Below are 14,187 nucleotides of genomic sequence, written 5' to 3' on the forward strand. Positions count from 1 at the left end.
ATTACCATTTTGCGCCCCATGTAAAAGGGGATTGTGGCACAAGCGATCAGATTTTGGCGCATCGGTGCCAGCTTTCACGCGAGACACAAATCAGGGGGCGGGCCATCGGGAGATCCAACGGATTCGGACTGAGCGCGGGATTTAACATTTAAATTGTGTTGCAAGACAATGCACTTCCATGCACCAGGAAGAAGAAGGTGAACTCCGGCAGACATCAGCGGGGAAGCGACACATGCAGGATATTGGGCGCACGATCTTGGTGAATTGCGCCGGACTTCATCTACGTCGGACCGCCCGAATCGGGGATCGCGACAGGACCGGGTAAGTAAATGTGCCCTAATAGGTCAGATTTATAAAGACTGTTTAAAAGGAAAATGTCTTTGCTCTCGATAGCAACCAATCACAGAGTAGTTTTCATTATAAGAAAAAGGTTTTGGCATTCTTGACATTTTTGACATTTGAAATTGTTCAGAAATGAGGCCAACATTGGTTCCTTAGGTTATTTTTCCAAAACATTATGGAGGAGATTTATCAAAAGTGTCTGAGAGTAGAAGTGTTTCCCATGGCAACCAATCCGAGCTCAGCTTTTGTTGTATAAACAGCTGTGAGAAAATTAAAGCTAGTTGCTCATTGGTTTTCATGGGCAAAAAGGACATTTCTGGTAAATCCCCCCCTATCTCCTGCACTGGAGAAATACTTTCATTACAAAGGGTTAAGGTTTGTGCTTCGTAAGTAATGCAAATCCAGTAGTTTGCATTGACTGTGTAAATGACCAAGCCTACAGGCGAGTATCAGTATCAATCAATAAAGTAGTAAGTTATGTCACCTCAGGACACAAACACTTTCTGCAGGAAGAAAAAATGATCTTCACAACCAATACAATTTGCAAAGCCATAATTTTCAGAGATGTCCGTGGAGTCACATGTGATGCAGAAGCAGAGGAATGAGTTCAGCAAAGGCTGAAGCAGATGTGTGTAACGTCCCTCCAGGGGGAGGATAATCAGTCATACAATTTGTCTGCTGTTGTGCTCAGTATAACGGTTGTCACTTCAGCCGAGTCACATTATAGAGCATCCCATCTGTCTAATGGCATTTTATAACATATAGCATGGAGTTAGGATATGGAATATATTACAACTAATAATCAATCAATCAATCTTCTATCTGTCTAGCTAACCATTTCATATATATATATATATATATATATATATATATATATATATATATTTCAGAAGGGTGCGTGCCCCATGTGGTCTTGATACACCAGGTAAATAGATATTCAGAAAACAAGGCTGCACTCCAAAATCCTGGTGAAAAAAAGAGGTTAAAGGCTTTAAAAAGGATCCTGAATAGGGTCTGAAACTACACACTTAATAAAGTTAATAAAGTACTCACCTCTTTTTTCACCTAAATTTTGCAACCTTGTTTTTTGAGTATCTACCTACCTATTTATCCTTTCTGTCATCTATCCATTTCTCCTTTCTATTATCTATACATTTCATATCTATCCCATACTTCTCTTATTACATATCTAGCTATCCAGCTAACATAACACATATCTGACAGCATATTAATATTTCTGAAAGTCAATTGGCAAATTATAATAATAAGTAACCACTGTACAATCAGATTTCCTAAGGAAACTCCTAAGTTGGTGGAATCAGTGAGTTAAAATCAGTTTTCTAATGAGGTAAATAAGGTAAATGGAAATGTAAAGGATATGCTATGAATCTCTGCTCAGTGGGGGTCTATATTCTGGGACAATACATCCGATTGCTTGTGATGTCGTGTCAGATACCAAAGGGTCTGCAGCCTCTTCATTTGGAGCAGAAGACCAAGGCACAAAATATGTAGGAATACACAGTGACTTTGGCTGCAACAGCTGTCACAATTGCAATGTCACAAGTCATGGAAGTTAATGGAGTTACAAAGGAACCTTCTTACTTTACTAATATAAATTGTGATGTATATGATAAAAAGGTCGCATCCAAAGTCATCATGTTCACCTAGGCTCATACCTCCCAAACCACTTCCACAGTAAATGATCATGTCTCATGCATGAGGAATAAAGCAATGATCAGATGTACCACTATAGTCCCCATGTCCTATAAAGACATCATCATCATCATCATCACTTCTGGATGTGGAAATAGCAAAGTGCTACCAAGGCAAAAACAGCATGCTGTAAGCCAAATATTCATGGGCTTGTCGCATTTGGCATCCTTAAGCACTGATACAAAATTTATAACCATATATAGCAAGAAAATCTTTGCTTCCCTATTGTGATGGGATATTACAAACTATTCAGTAGTTCTGCGGGTATATGATGTAGTGGGGCTGAATCTATCATGTATATAGATACAGAGTAGGTGTTTGTCAGCCCAGCATAGAACATATATATATATATACTGTAACAATAATGAGTAATGCATTACTTTTACGACCACAAAGCAATTATCTCTTCTGTTTCCTCAAAGCTAATGCATCTTAGGGGTTAACCTGATGTGGTTGTCTCATCGACTGCCACTAACTCCTTCCTGTCGGATGCATTAGCAGGGAAGAAAGTTGGCCACCGTGGTTAAACAAGGAATTCCAGACAAAAGCGATGTTTCGCCTTACACCTCAGCTTGTTTAAATAACCGTATGGAAGTAAAACTGTGTTCTTACATGGAAATGTACATTTCTAGCCTCTGAGCTTCTGAAACCAAGACAATCTGTGCAAAGAAATGCGAGAAGATGGAAGGGGGGGGGTCTCTTACCTTAAAGTTGTGTGCTTTCTCGTAGTTGAAATGGTTGTCATTTTGCGTCAGGGCCGCTCTTCTGACCAGTGAAGTGATCTGTGAATAGGCAAAGAGTTTCAGTGGCTGCCATAATAATGCACTCCTGCCCCCAACTTTCACCCCTAGTGCCAGCGCCAGAAGCTCTTGGTGCTTTCTGCCTTTTTTGGATTTATGGACAGCAGTATAGTTCTTCTCGCTCTCCAACCATAGCTCCTCAGACAGCATAGTGTCAGAATCCCAGATCTTCTGAGTTTCCTCCACAGAGCCTTGTAGGCTTCCAGGCACAAGGTTGGTCCAGCTGCTTCTGATGCTACACAGCAGATTGGAAGCAGCTGCAGCCCATTCTGCAGAGACCTCCGACATGTGACTTGAATGGGCTGTCTTGTGGGATGGAAGGAGCTTCTGCATTTCAATAACTAGTTGACCGCTTTGTTTTAGGTCTCAAGACAGGCGTGTGCCTGAGACAACTGCAACCCAGGCTCTGAACACAGACAAAAGACCCTCCTCAGCAACAGCATCCAACCACAAGTTCTCATGGGAGGAGGAAGATTTATGAGCCACTTGCACAACTCTTCGCAATAAGAAGCATCACTTCTTTGACTCTGATACAAAGATGCCTGATGCTCCTCTAACCAGCGAGAGGCTGGATCATGCCCAAAAAAAGACTCGGGAGTCTGGAAACCAATGGATTAAAGCATGCTAAATCCTGCTGATGGATTAATCTTGAAATGATAAAATCTCTCCCTTTTCATATCCTGTGTGAGTGTAAATCCTGCGGGAGTCTGAGGAGGATTAGCAGAGGGCTCTTGGGCACGTCATTTTTAATCTATGGTTCCCAGATTCACTTAATAGCTTTCTGTTTCTCTTATATTGATGATTGTTTTAACCTATTCATTGCACCTATATAAAAGAGCCACAGACGAGGTGCTTCTATAGAATTGGGGATGAGTAATAGGGATGATGTAAATAGACTGCTCCTAGGGCTTCATCCAGACAGATAAATGTTACACAGATTACTCATTCGATGACGTGCTACTACAATGTCTTTTTATAGCATATCCTGTGGATAAGAAATAAAGGACTAATCGGAAAGTAATAAGTCAGTAATCCCATATGAACATATACTGTCAACACTTTTGGGAATAACAAGGACCCAGAAGTTCTCCTGACAAGTCTATTTATAGTGAAAACTGATTTTCTTTTCTTAAACCGCTGTGTTGTGCTGTCCCTCTGTTATTCCTCCTGCACATGTATTACTACAGTGAACATTGGGTAGTATCAGACCCACTGGCAATCACAACTCTACAACACAATCAATTTCCTTATTAATTTCTCTGAAAAATAAACAGAATAAATAATAATATATAATTCTAAAAAAACACTTCCAAATTCTTATTAATTTAGGATGTGTCAAAATTCAACTGAGGACCTGTAATAATATGTGTTGGCAACCTAAACTTGTCAGTTAAATATACAGTATGTTCACATGTATTTCTGGTCTTGAATATCCCTGCAATAATACTAACACATGAATTTCTTACAAGTGATTTATTGAATTGTGCATTGCTCTCCAACAAACAGAAAACTAAAGAAATTCTACCATCAAAATCCATCACGATAAACCAGGGCCACTTACTCATAGATTCAGGCAGTGTGACTGTGGTGATTGTCTTATATTTGTTATCCATGTCTCCCTTCCTTCTAAAATATACTTTTAAATTATGCTAATAAGCCAGAGTGGCTCTAGTGGGTGTTTCCAGAGCTCCTTAGTGCCGTAGCTTTACAGGCTTTTACAATGAGTAGAGAAGGTCTCTTCCCTGAACTCCCTGCTGCTGCTAGATTACACAGGTAGAGGGAGAAGGGAGATAGCGGGGGTTGGGTGAGACATGCTGTGCTCATTGTAACAGGCTATAAATCTGCAGCACTGAGGGGTTCTGAGCCCCTCAGCCTCATTAGCTTAATTATAAAAGTTGATTTTAGAAGGAAGGAGGCCATGGATAACACATATAAGAAGATTAATACAGGACTGGTGCCTGGATCTAGGAGTTAGAGCCCCTGGTATATTATGCTTTGATTTTGATGGACTTTCAGGAGGTCTTGGAACTTGACATGAGACAATAGCCAAAGCAGTAGGTTATTCCTTACCCAGAAGTCTCAGCAGAACATGCATGGTGTCCTGAAAATAAACTCTTCATATGTAGTTTAATTCCATTCCTGATCCAGTTCTATGGCCTCTTACCTCGCCAAACCAGTTCCCTACACTTTGCTGATGAGATGCAATGATATTGAATCAGTACTGTCCACATAGGTCTCCTATTCCCATTCTGGAAGACATTTGTTCATATTCCTAAGATAGACCCTGTTACACATAGCTACTTCCATTACTCAATAGGAATGTACCATCTTTTTTTAGCTTCTCTCCAGTCTAAGAGCTAAAAAATTCCACTAAAACATTCTGGAGGTGAATGATTATTGAATATAAAGCAGCTTTTGGTAAATAACCTGAGCTAAAATTCATATTTAATTTAAACCTACGCAAAGGGCCCTAAATCTGGTAATGACAAAGGCTGCAGCCTGATTGTGCAAAACTAAATACATCAATAAAATGGCACTTTTACCCAATTTCGTGAACACCAATAAACAATGCAGTTTCACCAAGTTGTTATTCCTTGTGGAAACATATGAATTTATAGTAGAGTGGGAGTTAACAATTTAGGGATATTCCCACATAATCTGCAGTAACAAACACTTATAAGCATTTGGCTATTTACCCCTATTTTTTTTAGGAGGAATAGCCTATGCACATCTCCAGAAAGAGGAATCACAATTGATATTTCATGGGAATTGCAATTTGTTATTAGAACAAACATGTCAGAGAGGTGACAGAGTCTCTTTAAAATCTCAGTATTTGCAGTTTAACTATTCATAACAATTAAAATTAGATAACAATCAACAAAGGAATTAGTCATTTTTCAGCTCAGTCATATGTGGGTGATGATGGAAATGTGCATAAGGGTAATCGTTAAATGTTGTGTCAATGTTGGCTCCAGCCTTAAAAGGGTTGACTGATCTCTATTTAATGGCCATTATTTCTCTACTATTTGTGACTTCCCTTGGAGACTGAAAATGTAGAACAAGACTGTTTTTGTGCATTTCATAATGAGTAAATCATTTTTGGGGTAAATTTGTAGGAAATTTCCACTGCAGAATTTTTTTTAAGATATCGGAATAAAATTAGTCATTATGATTATTGAGATTCTTATTATATAAAAACTACACTGCTGTTATGTACAATTCTGACATTAAAACATTTGATAGTATTTTAGCTAATTATTTTCTCATGTAGAAGAAAATTAACCTTGTAGCTAATTAAAAAAAGGTTATTGCGGTAAGTCTCTTCTTCAAGTTGTGAAACTTGTTTTACACTATAAGGTTTTCCAGCTATTTACACCTGGTGTCTGATCTTTACAAGACAACGTAACTCTGTTTGTTGTTCTTAAAAGTTTATTTCACTACTTTAGGTCTATGTAGTGTAGGTAAAGTATGTGTGAAAAGCAGATTCTAATGTTATTGAAACAAAATACTAGATTAGCATGCTCGTAAAAAACATTTAGTTAGGACAACTTTTTAAAGTTCATGACCATTGATCGGTGGAGCAGTAGACATGGATGCACCGCCCAGGGACAACCATTGCTATGGTAGTAATGCTCAAAAACTTCTGTATTCTGAAAATTATTGGCACACTTGAGAAATATTCACGCATTAGAAAGGTCAACATCAACTCTGACTGATAGAATCACTATTAATCTGTCATTGCTTTTTAGCTCCCCTTTCTATACATAACCCATGTCGGGAAGTAAGAGTTCTCCTTATGGAGACTGCCAATTAAAGCCGCTGTGTCGGCATGTGGAGACTTATAGTCATGGAAGCTCCACTAGGGGATTCTGGGAAAATATGCAAATAAGTTTTCTAGGATGGGATAAGGAAAAGTATACCTCTATTTAACATAACCCACCTTTTGCTTCAATCTCCTCGATCAGTATCCCTCCTCACCTAAAAATCTGTTTTTAAAACATGCTTATTATTCAATGTGCTATGGGAGTGTTACCGGAGGCCTTCTGAGCTTTAGCCTCAGTGCTTTTTCAATGCACCTCGTATGGGCTTGGAGTGGCCCCCAGTTGAATCCCCCAATGGGGGAGCGTGGGTGTTGTTTGGAGGGTTTTTAGCACATGCACGCTCATAAGCAGTAGCAAGAGAATATCAGTCTCGGCATTATGTAAAAAGCTCCAGGACCTGCAGTGACACTATAAGCATGATATATGCATGCATTTTCAAGAGCATCAGAACAGTTACATAGCTGTTAATATTGTGTTTACAAAGCACATGTGTTAACACATGCGGTAACGCTTTGTTAACACATGTGTTTGTTAATGCTGTATTAATGCAAGTGATGACATTGCACTAACAAAACACATGCATTAACACAATGTTAACGCATGCATTAATGCATGTGTTTTTTAACACTATGCATGCAAACACAATGTTAACAGATATGTAATCAGGAAAATATTCATATATGCAAAATATGCATTTGAAAATGCATGCATTACTGCCACGTGGGATCGCAGCCCCACTGTGTGTATATATATACACACTATATCTATGTACAAGCAGTAACACTGATTCTGGCTGAGCTGTTAGTACACGTTCACATGAATGCCCTAAGTGCTCTGGCATCACTGTCCATAGCTGATGTCAGAAACAGGAAGTCCCGCCCACTTCAGGAAAAGCTGAGAGATAGCCTCAGATAGCCTCATCTATCTATTAGCCCTATATTTCAGGATAGGAAAAAGCCAGCAGCATGATAAGATATCGTTGGTATTGTTGTCCAGGTTCTGGAAGGTTCTGTCCAGCTGTGCTAAAAATATTTTTTGTAGGGGTAAGTTACAGTTACACTTTAATTCCTCAACGTCATTGTCTTCTCCCACAAAATCTCACACATGTGTGGTAGATCTGGCTGTCCAGCGACTCCTTTGCTCCATGGCTTCTGTGCCACATACACCCAGAAGAAGGGTGGAGGAGCACCCACCACAGCTTACTGTTCATGGAATTGACTGAAGCATCTACATGTGCCAGATCTTGCGAGAGAGTACAGTGAAATAGTGGAATTAAAGATAGGCCTACCTACTCTTGTGAACATCTCCTGAAATGCGGTAGGAGATATAAAGAAAGTGCTGGAGTGCAGTAGGTCTCTGGTAACAGTAGGTCTCTGATGCTTCAACCTGAAGTTGCACAATCTTTTTTTTTTTAATGTTTAAAATCGAAGCTCCAGCTTTGATTTAAAAAACATAAAATGTATGTGGAAAAAAAACATAAGCACGACCATGTAAATGAGTACGCATGGTAACAATGTACATAAAGTTATGTGGTTTTTGATTGAATTATTGTGAGGTTCTCTTATTTCTACCGATGAGATTTTAACCAGTTCTCAATAAAAAAAATTAGGCCTCCAATATGGAGCTTTGTTAGGGCAGACAAACTAACTTCATACATATGTCACCACATAGAAAATATGCAAATGATTTTCCATCATCATTTTTCTTAATTACAGCTTCTCTAGATCAATGGAATGTTCCAGCAGCAATAGCTGAGTGTGCTGTTCTTGTGGGAGGCAGTGACCTCCTTCTCATATAATTATGTTTGGGAGTACAGGTCAAAGTCTTATTGTGGTAAGGGTAATGAAGCCCTAGCATAACTAGCTGTTTATTAGCCGTAACCTGACCAGCTTTAATCATTGATTTGACTTGCATTTACAATTTATATTAAACATTTAATTAATTAGATTTATGGGAAAAATGTTATGTAACTATATTTCTAATATCATGACACCAGTCCATAAAAGGATGCCCTGGAGCTGAAGAGGGTACAACGAAGAGTCACAAAAAAGATAACTAGATTTATTTAAACAACTAGATTTATTTAACCCCTTAAGGACGCAGGGTATTTTCGCTAATTTCTCGCTCTCCATCTTCAAAAATCCATAACTTTTTCATTTTTCCGTGTATAGAGCTGTGTGAGGGCTTATTTTATGCGTAACAAATTTTACTTTCCCATGATGTTATTTATTATTCCATGCCATGTAGTGGGAAGCCGCAATAAAAATTCCAAATGTGGAAAAATTAAAAAAAACTGCATGTGCGTCATGTTCTTGTGGGCTCAGTTTTTACGACTTTCACTCTGCGCTCCAAATAACACCTCTACTTTATTCTTTGGTTCGGTACGATCGCGGTGATACCAAATTTATACAGGTTTTATTGGGTTTTAATACATTTTCAAAAATTAAACGAATGTGTACAAAAAAGAAAAAAAATGTTTGCCATCTTCTGACGCGAATAACTTTTTCATACTTTGGCGCACGGAGCTGTGTGAGGTGTCATTTTTTGTGAAATGAGCCGATGTTCTCATTGCTACCGTTTTGAGGACTGTGCGACATTTTGATCATTTTTTATTACATTTTTTATGCCATCTAAAAAGGTGTAAAAGTCGCGTTTTCGACATTTGGGCGCCATTTGCCGTTCCGGAGGTCACCGCCGTCAATAACCGTTTTTATATTTTGATAGATCGGGCATTTTGGGACGCGGCGATACCTAATTTGTCTGTGATTTTTACTATTTATTATATTTTATATCAGTTCTAGGGAAAGGGGGGTGATTTGAACTTCTTTTTTTCCCCACTATTTCTTAGACCCTCTAGGGTACATTAACCCTAGATGGTCTGATCGCTCCTGCCATATACTGCAATACTACTGTATCGCAGTATATGACATTTCTGCTCACTATACATTACAATAAGCCACAGGCTCATTGTAATGCATGTGCAGAAGCCATGCATCCTCGGGTCAAACGAAGACCATGCTACCATGGCAACCGATCGCCACCCCCCGATGACGTTCGGGGGAGCGGCGATTGGAGGTGAGATGGCGGCGCCCATGCGCCGCCAAATTTAAAGTGCCGCCGGCGACTTTGCCGGCGGCAAAGAAAAGGTTAACACCCGCGATCGGTGCAAGCACCGACCGCGGGTGATAGCGATGGGTCTTTGCTGCGATATGCAGCAAAGCCCATCTCTGTATGAAGAAGGCTCAGCCCGTGAGCCTTCTTCATACAACCTTCACAGCTCCATGGCGGATATATCCGTCACGGAGCGTGAAGGGGTTAATCTGGAAAAGAGACGACTATGAGGGGATATGATTAATTTATATAAATATATGAATGGTCCATACAAAAAATATGGTTTAATTACCATAGGCGACAAGGCTTTTTTTACTATGAGTACTGTCAGTCTGTGGAAAAGCCTGACTCAGGTGCTGGTCACAGCAGGGACAGCAGAGGGGCTTCAAGAAGGGTCTAGATGGCTTTTTACACCTAAATAACATTATGGTGTTATGTTATATAGAATTATTTCCCCTAAATCCCTTCCTCCTCCAATCCCTTCACTTCCTTGGTTGAACTTGGTGGATATGTGTCTTTTTTCAACCATATAAACTATGTAACTAGACTACAAAAATTGCTATGAAATCGCTGTCAAAATATATATGTATTTAGCATTTTAAAAGAAAACTGTTGTTGTGTTGTTGCACACCATCTCTGGTAAGGTCACTGGTGAACAAAACACTGGCCTCACAGGTTCCTTGCCATGATGCACAGGTTGCTGTTGCAGTGGCTCCACATTAGCTGCACCAGAGCCCTACACTGCGACTACCAGAGTAGGAGCACACACTTTTTAGGAGTGGTAACAGCAAGATATCAATTTATTCATGCATATCTAGGAGGTCTAACAAGGGAAGGGTAAAAAGTAGGGTTATCGGCTCCAGCTCTTAGTGATCTCCCTGTCACGACACCCAACCATGAGGGGGGAGACAAGACAGGTAAAATATAGCATTACTCTCCCCTCCACACAAATAGGTACTCACAAGGCCCCACCTTGGTCAGGACACCACATGTGTAGAGGAGTCTTCTTTCTATAAAAGGGGTTGGATCCTCTCTCTGCTGGTGAGGGGGAAAAGGTATTTCAAGAAATATTTTTTAACCTAGAATTTTAGTGGCAAATTGTGAGCATTGGAGAAGCTCTTAATGCTTGTGTAGGTTAAAATGTTATTATACATTTTTCTCAGAGATTTTGCAATAATTGTGGCAAAAAAAATGCGGCACGGAAATCCAGCTTTTTGATTTATAAAAACAATCCAATGGCTGGGTACACATGATGTGTTTGCATTGTTTTTTTTAAATGCTTTGTAGATTAAAAAAAAGGCAAAACAAGAAGTCAAAAAACATGTTCCTATTTACAAAACACAAGCATTCAGGTAAAAACGCATAGCCATCTTCTAAATACTTCGCACCGTGTTTCGAACCACAATCTACAATGTGAACGCAGCCTATATGAATTACTGGCTGATGATTATACATATATTGAGCTAACCTAATGGATACATACATGGGTGTACAAGGAGGGTGGGTCCTTATGTCTACCCTACAATTGATGCCAATGATTGATTGGTCATTACACAAACCCCGGCACCTGGGTCTCCAAGTGAATCCGAGCTTTGGCTTTTAAGCTCAATTTGGTGATTTATAAAATATTCAGCAAAAAGTTGTCAAACATGATGACTCTGGTTTTCAGTCTCTCCCAAGGGATACAGCTGTCCTACATGCCACTTCTCATGATGAGTTTTCCCATCTCACCACAGCCTAAACCCACCCATTTCAAATGTAGGTCACACGAAATAGAGAGAAAAGACCATTGCAGACTTGTTTCTGTGTGAACGTGTTTGAAGTGTAGAAGCCAATGAAAGAGCTGCTTAATCTTGCCATAGGCGGAAGCAGTGCCAGTAGATTATAGTGCGTGTCTAGGGGAATGGGTTCACATCTCAGTTCTCAGCATTATGACAAAGTGAACTGGAAATCAGTGATATTTTTTAATAACGTTAATCTCTTCACACGTTATCGAAACTTCAGCAGATGCCTCCTAGGCATTTATTGCTCTACACAAAATCTTCTCCTAGTTTTAAAACTATGTGGACCCTGTAATGAAAGACAACTTAACCCTGTATTCACGCGCTTCAGAATGTTCACAGCTTAAAGATATATCATTCAACCAATTTTATCATAATTTTATACTTTAAATGGGTTTCATTGAACTTATCTATATGGTAAGAAAAGACTGTCTGACCATAGATGGTCCAACCACTGAGACCAGTAGAAGACATGGGAAGACAGGATCCTACATGTGCCCGATGTGAATAGAACAGTGGTGTGTATGTATCACAAGCATTCATGTCTCATCTATCGGATTATCAAATATCCCTCTGACTGTTACATTCACATTGGGCACTATACAGTATTTGTGGACCCCAAACCCCCTGATCGCATATTTTATCCATGATCTGAACTATGTTGCCTTATTATGCTTTTTTCTTTGGACCCTGGTTTGTATCCTGACTGTTCTTTTGATACTGCTTTTGTTCTTATATACTCTCCTGTTTTTGACTATGTTTTTGACATCCATCTACTTCTCCAGTGTAGGGAACTTCACCCAGTTGTGCGCCATCAATTTAGGAAGTCATCAATAGGCAGGGACAGTTTAGAATGGATTATTATTTGGACTCAGTTATCCTTTCCCCTCCCTTCCCCCTCTCCAACCACCAGACAGTAGTACAAAGTGACTGAAGCTGGACTAGGATTAGTTGCAATAGGTAACATACACAATACTGCTAATTTATTATATGGGTTAGGTTCACTTTAAATATTACAGAATTATTAAAATGTGGCTTTTACCCTGTTCTGTGGACATTGTCCATAACTGTACTTGTAAGGCAATATAAAACTATCTTTAAGAGTCTACAAGATTTTATATATGAAAAAAAAAAATTAAATATGCTATAATACAAGTTATTGAAAACTATGGAGAGTTTTTTTACTTAAACCAATATTTAAAATGCAAATGAAACCTCTGAATAAATTTAAATATGTTGGCCACTATCACAAAACTTTACCAGGGTAAGAACAAGACCCTAGTCGGGTCACCCAGAATAGTACTTAACTATAAAGCTGCCAGGACCAGCGGATCATATGAACCCAGCAGAACTCTGTGATGCCCAGTGTTCTGCTGAGGAAGGGCAGTTCAGGCATTACGTGTGAATGTCTTAGGCACACCCCTCCTACCATTGCTATGGTGCGACCATTGCACACTCCTCTCCATCCACTGGTAGTCTGTCTGCAGATTTACAAAAACTTTAAAAGGATAAGAACTATTTGGATGGCCCCCCTTACGGTCTAGTTTTGTGGCCAACCCCTTTAACACATTTTTACATGTCTGTGTGCCTAACATTTTGTGGTATTATTCATAGTAAATTCCTGCTTTCTCCAGCTATATCTAATGTTTTTCTTTTATTTTTTTTAAAGAAAAGTATAAAGCCCATGCCAAGCTTACTACCGCCTCTTTTATTTTTTACTGCCCCAAAATGGGGTAAAACTGGAAACGTTACAGAGTTACTTTATCAATGTATTTGGACATCATTTTGAATAACTTAATATTCATAAACATACTCAGTGCATTTCATATTTTGTATAGAGCAACTCAACATTTAGTTTAAAGAAATTACATGTTTATCCCTAAAAAATATTCCGACAGCAGATTAACAAAACCGTGGCGTCAGACGCTCCAAGAGCTTTATGTTTGAAAAAGGGGTAAAATGGGACGACAGCCCAGATAACTCTGCTCTGAGCTTAGAACTAGGCCAAGTAAGAGTCAGCGGGTTTATGGTAAGATTTAAGGTGTAATAAATTATCACTCTAATAAACACATTGCATTATTAGCTTATGTGCACAAATTCCCTAGAACAGGAAAGCGGATACTAATCCATCTACTCTGCAAGGCATTGGTCTAAATAGTCAGGTTGATCTTTGACCTGGTTTTACACTTGAAATTGAAATGCCTTATGTTCAAAACATATTTTGCCATCTTTCAGAAATGAACTATGTGGGCGGCAAAGTCAAAGTCATTTCTGGTGTAAAAATTTTGTACATCATTTTCAGTCCAGTCCTTCATTGAACTACATCTAATTAGACTAGTAAAGAATTTCCTGTAAATATATCTTGGTTTTAAGTGATTTCTTCATAATTCTTATACAGAATATCATAAGTTCTGAGGACAATTAAATAGATTGACTCATAAAGAGAATCTTATTCAGATTAATGCTACATCATTGATCGGCTGATCACAAGCCTGGCTCCAGTCACTTCGGCACAGACCGCAGATTTTGTTGGGAAATGTCCGACTTTATGGACTTTAGCTTCCTCTAGAAAAATAACTCTCTTTGCTTGGCTAACAGCAATTAATTATCAGATTAATA

The 14,187-nt window shown here is 39.0% G+C and overlaps 1 protein-coding gene across 2 annotated transcripts in view; it reads right to left on the reverse strand.

The window, feature by feature from the left end:
- CHN2 (chimerin 2) overlaps nucleotides 1-14,187 on the reverse strand; it is a 219,834-nt gene that overhangs the window by 55,618 nt on the left and 150,029 nt on the right. For both annotated transcript variants that reach the window (XM_072153703.1, XM_072153704.1), the window contains exon 7: nucleotides 2,760-2,837. In XM_072153703.1, coding sequence (XP_072009804.1) covers nucleotides 2,760-2,837 — 78 coding nt within the window. The remainder of the gene's footprint in view (nucleotides 1-2,759; nucleotides 2,838-14,187) is intronic.

The sequence above is a fragment of the Engystomops pustulosus genome, chromosome 5 (assembly GCF_040894005.1).
Source record: "Engystomops pustulosus chromosome 5, aEngPut4.maternal, whole genome shotgun sequence".
NCBI classification, from domain to species: Eukaryota; Metazoa; Chordata; class Amphibia; order Anura; family Leptodactylidae; genus Engystomops; species Engystomops pustulosus.